We start from the raw sequence: 6,793 nt of genomic DNA on the forward strand, positions 1-6,793 counted from the left end.
GTATGCTTGAAATAGAAAAAGCAAAGCTTAAGGAATGAGATTCTAATATTGTAAAAAACTCGAACCTGTTTTAAGTGACAAAAAAATTTTAGCCCCAAGGGCTAACTCCTGATTCATGTCCTTGATGACTCATGCAAATGTTGATAACCAAGGCTATATTGGAATAAGCTCATTTAAGGTGGTTTCTAAGAAATTTTAGCTTCAAGGGATAACCTCAATGGTATTTTAAATAGCCCAGCCACTTTATTCTGAAAATCTAACCTATAATGTATTTCATTGTCTTCTCTACCCGAGCCTAATGTCTAAATCTCATAAACCATAGCCTTAAAAGCCTCACACATCCAGAAAAGATGCATCTGTCAAGTCAGAAGAATGGTCGTGTACAAGTAAATTAAGATTTTAGACCGAGGAGAAACTATAAATAGACAACACTTATAAATTTGCTCAATCCACTATATTATAGCATGCATAAGCACGCCTCAAAAATAACGATTGATCACTCAACCAAATGTCTAGAGAAAAGGAAGAAAAGGCAGAGAAGAGCAGAATGTAATGTAAATGGTTTTGATGTATTCAATTTCTATACCACCTTATCTATTCACATACCAACACGAATCCTCTATATCAGCAAATGCACCATATCAATAAGAACCAAACTCATAAGAGAAACAGCTCAATTCCCGGGTGCTTTTAGTATGACAACCCTATACCCACTGCCAATTCTACGGAAAAAAGAACCTAAGAGTAACTGAACACGCAAGACATGTGAAAGAGGATGGACCAGACATACTATAGTTTGATCAAACATAACGACTCTTCCTAAGACCTTGCAATCATGCTATAAGAGCGACCCAACCGGAATGTCAGGCTGCCCCCATTCACAATGGCCTCTGCCTCAACAGGATCACAATCATATGGCTTCCTGCAACCTGGACAGCGCCCATCTTCTTCAAGAATCCTCTTGTGGCAGAAAAGGCAAAGACGAAACCCACAAGAACAAGGTAAAAAACTAGAGTCCGTGAAATCCAAATCTTCATAGCATATGGGGCATGAAATTGGAATGGCCGCAACACTGCTACGAGCCCATGGGACCCCTCCATGACCACAATGCCGGTCTGAATTCATGGGAAAGCTATGCTGCTTGGACAAATTCGGTAAACTCTGAGGTCTGAAAGCATCATCAGCCCTCCACGCTTGTCCATTTGCTGGGGCCCTGGGAACCATTCCCACATGTTCTGGTTTGTGGATTTCAATTCCTAAGCCAGTGTCCTTACTTATTCCACCAGGAGAACCCGAACGGACCACAGGTTTCTGCTCTACATGCGATTCCTGTTCTACATGGCCTTCCTGGACTGGGATTTTCTGCTTGTCAACGGCAGCCAAAGCATCAGCAACAGCCTCCCAATCATCCAAACATTCATCATTCCCTTCTTCTTCTTCTTCTTCTTCTTCTTCTGTGATACTACCTGAACAACACCCACCACTGCTGCTACTGCTACTGCTGCTCGCATGATAATTCGTTCCTGAATCAGTACTGCCCAAGATGCTACTAATATGACTTGTGGGACTGTTTGCAGGGGACTCCGAATCACTGTCATGGTGAACGGATCCATCATTTTCTCCCCCTCTCGGCCTCACCTCTAAATTTTCTAACGAACGATTGCTTTCATTGCTTTCATTTCTCTTATGCATTGAAGATTCCGGAATACCCTCCGATTCTCCCCTACATCCATTGTTCTTGACTGTACAAAACAGCCATCAATCGGAATCAAAATAATAGATCAGTTGAAGATATAAATGCATGCATGCATGCCTAAACATATATAGAGACAGAGAGGAGAGATCAACCGCATACCTTTGGAAAGCCATTGCTCGCGGCGAGCATCGAGCTTGCACTGCTTCAATTTTGCTGTCCTGTTCGTCTGAAAACCACAGAAAACAAACAAATCACGTCAAACAAAAGAGGACAAACAACACAGACAGATTGCGAGGAACAAAAACAAACTGAACTGAAGAGAACCAGAAACAAAACAAAACAAAACAAATTTAGAAAAGAGAAAAAGAAACTGAGATTGAATTCTAACCCTCTTCTTCTTGCCGAACTCCTTAGAGATCGAGGCCGCAGCGCTGGTGATCGAATCGGTAATCATGGTTGAGTCGAGTCGCCTTCACAGAACGGAAATTCCAAAAAACCCTAATTTTCTCGAGAAAAAATCCCGTCAATTTCTTAGAGAGCAAATTTAGATAGAAAATGGATAACGGAAACTCCTCTGCTTCGCTCAACCCCTTTTCCCAGACCAACAAATCAAACCCTCCGATTTAGGAATTTATAGTAGCTAAGTTACCAAACCACCCCTGGTTTTCAACTAATTTTCCGAGCTACCCTTCTGTTGAAAGCTTGATTTCTCATGTTCTTATGGGCACAAAAATTCCTAGGAAATCGCATATCAACACTGAGACGACGTCGTTTTGTGAGGGCGTTTAAGGTTGGTGGCACCTTTTTCTCTATTTTATTTGTCTTTGCCTTCCTGTTGTACTAAATTTGGATTATGCCATTAATTAATGTAATTATTACACGATTATCTCTTCACCCTCAATTTTCTTACCATCTGCTCAAGATAATATGGCCAAATTTTCATTTAAGTCTATTTTTAAAATAATATTCAAAATATAATTAATTAAGAGTGTTTGCCCAGAAGTGTTTTTACCTTTTTTTTTTTTTAATACTTGAAATATAAAAATGTTTGAAGTATTAAAAAACTTAAAAACGTTTCCTAAAATTACTACACGGATTCTAAATAATTTTAGAACAGAAAATAGGGTCGGTTTGGGAATTACTTTTTAGAATAGTTTTCTATTATCCATAACAAAAAACATTGTTGACAACCAAAAATTGTTTTTTATCTTCAAATAATATATTTTAGTTCTTTTATATTATTTTCACTTGTTTTTTTTAAACTATTTTAAGAAATAATTATACAAACATATAAAATTATTAAAAATAAACCATTGGATATACAAAATATTTAAAAATATTTTAGGTTTTTAAATAAACTTTTGTTCTATTAAAATCAATAAAACAATTTTTAAAACTTGTTGTAAAAAACTATTTTTTATAATTATTTTTTAAAACAATTATCAAACAGATCCAAAATATTTTTTTATGACATCTTTTAATTGTTTTATATTGTTTTCACTTGTTTTTTAAAGACCGTTTTAAAAAATAATTATATAAACATGTAAAATGATTGAAAATAAAACACTAAATATAAAAAAATATTTATTTTTAAAAAATAAATTAAAAAAGAAAACACAATAATCAAACAAACCCTTATCTTCATCTATTATGACAATTTTTTTAACCTTGATGATATCTATTATCCTCTAAACTTCACTTAATTTAACACATCCACAAAAATCGTGCTATATTTATGATTACTTTTGTCCGAATTGAACTTTTAAAATATTTTTAAAAACTGAACATATATATCTAAGAAATTAATGTTTAACGATAATATTTTTTATTAGTTTTTTTAATGACATAACGTCACTTAGTGGGTCCGACGGACTATTTATGATATTTTTGTCCAAATTCAAACTTTCAAATATTGTTAAAAAAAAAATGAGCATCAATGTGTGTATATCCAAAAAAAAAAAATTTATTAATTAATGATTTTAAAATTTTCATTTAAAATCAATTTTGACAACAATGGTAAGAAGCGTTTTTAGTCTAAAAATTTTTTTTTTTTTTTTAGCAACTATTTTTTAGAACAATGTTTTATTATCCAAAACAAAAAAACAACAAAACACTTTTAACAATTAAAAACTATTTTATGTTTCCTATTTTTAAAAACATAAAATATAATGCTTTAAAAACAAAAAACAATCTTAAGCACCGGATATAAAAATTATTTTAAAACGTATTTTAAAATATTAAAAATAATTTTAAAACATTTTAGATTTCTAAATAAACTTTGTTTTACAAAATATTAACTAACGATTTTTTAAAATATTCTCTAAAACTATTTTTTTTTAGAACTATTTATGAAAGAGCTAAATATTTGACACAATTTATGAAACATTTTAAAAATAAAACGTATTTTAAAATATTAAAAATAATTTTAAAACATTTCAAATTTTCAAATAAATTTATGGTTTACAAAATATCAAATATCGGTTTTTAAGAATATTCTCAAATACTATTTTTTATAACTATTTATGAAGACAATTAATAAAGAGAGCTAAATATTTGACACAATTTACGAAATATTTATAAAAAACTAAAAAATCATTTATAACTTTAAAAAAACATTTGTAATGTTTTCTGAAACCAAAATAGAAAATATTTATACGTGCTTTTCAAATTTTTTTGAAAGAGAATATAAAAATGAAAATAATATTACATTTAATCTAATACATCCCAAAATAGATAATATTTATGGGAACTTTTCAAAATTTCCAAATAATTCAAGTATTTATGGGTATTTTCAATCTTTTCGAAAGAGAATATGAATATTAATTTTTGGTAAAATTAATGAATTTTATACAAATTATTATTGAATTTTAAAAATAATTTTTTAGTTATTTGATATAAATCCCAATAAAACCAATGTAATAACCTTCTTGTGTTTACTAATAGACTTATGAACAATATATTGTTTTTGTGTGTTGTGGTGCTTAAAAATAGGTAGGACAAATATTTATTTTGGACTAAAAGATGGTGGATCACCCCTATTACTTCACCTAATTTAATGCGATTAAGAGTGTATATAGTTTAAAATCGGAAATGAAAATCATTTTTAAAAAAACCTTTAAAATGTTATAAATGTAATGTTTTTTATTTTAATATTAATCTCAATTTTGGTGGTAACAAAACCAAGTTTGAAATTAATGATTTCTCATAAATAATGTTAAATAACAATATGAAATAATTAAAGACATATCGACTTGAAGATAATCAAGAAGAATAAAAACAGTTTAAAGAAAAAAATAATAAAGACTCTTTTTATAGAATCTTTGTGTAAGGTTATTGACATATTAAGATCGTGTAATTAATTTTTTACTTACAAGCCTAAAATCATCAAAGTACTAAATTATTTTATAACTTAGATGATTTCATGTTTTTTATTAAAATCCGAGTCTAAATATTTCTCAACTTACGTGTTTAACGACATTCAAAGTGAAATACAAGTTATTAAAGGTATCAAACTTCAAAGTGAGATATTTCACATATTTGACAAGGTAAGGAGAAACCGACTAAGTCGATTAGACTAAACCAATTGAGGTGAAATAACTCTCTCTCCCTTGCAAAAGCATGTACTCACTTAATTGATCAATTGATCGAGCTAATTTTGGCTTTCCACTTTTATTTGACTTATTGTTTAATCAAAACTCGATAAGAAAATGAAATTGGCAAAAATTGTACTTTTCATGCATTTAGAGAGATTCCATTCATTTATTAATGGTTAAATCATTCTACTAAAATATCATTTGAATATATCTCTTAGTTTTGTATTTTTAAAATAAGAAAATAATAATAATTTTTATATAAAAATATAAGAACTATTCAAAACTTATCTTAAAAATAATAATTTTTAAAAAATGTTTAAAAATTTCAGATATTAAAAAATTATTACTATCTCAAATTTTAAACAATTTTAAATTTATGTATAAAAATTACTATATAAAATATAGAAATCATTATTATCTTCTATTTTTAAAAACAAAAAAAAATTGTTTCGTAAATGATACACAATTCTAGGGGGCATTTCGTAATTTCAACCATGAGAAAAAACGGAACTCACTCACTATCCTCCCTTGCCACGCTTGCCGGCCCAAAACGACGCTTTAAAAACACGTGTACGGTTGAGGGTGCGGCCCATGCCAAGCTTGATAAGTGGCGAAGGATGGCGTTACGTATGAGTGTTTTTGTTTATTCAGCGTGTGGCTGAGATGAGAGACACACATGATAGCATGGCGCTCCGCCACAACAGTATATAAAACCCAGAGATATTTTCTTTTTATTTACACGTATCTTTCCCTTGATTACGTGGCTTCTTCTTAGTGGACGTTAAAAAACATCCCATGGCATGATTCAGATGGAGTTAACGTTAAAATTTTTTACTTTTTATATTTAGAAAAAAATTAAGACCATGTCGAGTTATATCAAACTTTGTCACCCTAATTAGAAAAATCCCGTTTAGATGCTTAGAAAAAGAGTCCTTACCCGCCTCTCTTATTCCAATCAAGTCGTTTTGGAATATCACCATTGGTGTCAAACCCGAAAAACATGATGCAACATCATATAAAAGATTGAAGATTTGGATTCTTTATAATCCAAATAACCTCTAAAAACAAAATTTTATGATATCTAAGATACATTTAGAATACGTTTTGTAGTGATTATAGGAAGTGTTTCTAGTATTTTTTATGCTTGAAAGATAAAAAAATTTAAGTATTAAAAAGATTAGAAACACTTTCTAAAATCACTGTCAAACGCACGCTTAATATGCAGGAATCGAAGTAGGAATAAAAATGAGGATGAAATATAAAAAAGAAGGATCAAAATCTAAAAAGGAGAAAAAAGAGCTTTAAGTTCAATGAAAATGAACAGGTCACCCGAGTGCAACAATGATTCAATGAATGGGAAATGAAATAGATTTTCTATTCTAATTACCTATTCCGATGTTCCAAACACGTTCCTAAAAAGACTACACTTGCCAAAAAGAGTGTAACTAAAAATAATTTGTTGAAGTTGCATTCCATATACACCCTGTTATTCACATTGATACCA

General features: G+C 30.2%; 1 protein-coding gene across 1 annotated transcript; it reads right to left on the minus strand.

The window, feature by feature from the left end:
- Nucleotides 1-455: 455 nt before the first annotated feature.
- Nucleotides 456-2,291, minus strand: LOC117904790 (suppressor protein SRP40). The gene is made up of 3 exons (XM_034817553.1): nucleotides 2,085-2,291; nucleotides 1,856-1,922; nucleotides 456-1,742 (listed from the first exon to the last, which is right to left on the minus strand). Exons 1-3 carry the CDS (start codon nucleotides 2,148-2,150, stop codon nucleotides 820-822), a joined length of 1,056 nt encoding a protein of 351 aa, XP_034673444.1. The 5' UTR covers nucleotides 2,151-2,291; the 3' UTR covers nucleotides 456-819.
- Between the last annotated feature and the right edge of the window lie 4,502 nt (nucleotides 2,292-6,793).

Source organism: Vitis riparia, chromosome 17 (genome assembly GCF_004353265.1).
Source record: "Vitis riparia cultivar Riparia Gloire de Montpellier isolate 1030 chromosome 17, EGFV_Vit.rip_1.0, whole genome shotgun sequence".
In the NCBI taxonomy this organism is placed as follows: Eukaryota; Viridiplantae; Streptophyta; class Magnoliopsida; order Vitales; family Vitaceae; genus Vitis; species Vitis riparia.

What these genes read in the sequence shown, in the direction of transcription:
- LOC117904790 (XM_034817553.1), bottom strand. Translation starts at nt 2,150, where the DNA reads ATGATTACCGATTCGATCACCAGCGCTGCGGCCTCGATCTCTAAGGAG. An exon ending in AGTTCGGCAAGAAGAAGAGG is followed by an intron (nt 1,923 to 2,084) that starts GTTAGAATTCAA and finishes TGTGGTTTTCAG; the next exon opens with ACGAACAGGACAGCAAAATT. An exon ending in CGAGCAATGGCTTTCCAAAG is followed by an intron (nt 1,743 to 1,855) that starts GTATGCGGTTGA and finishes TGTTTTGTACAG; the next exon opens with TCAAGAACAATGGATGTAGG.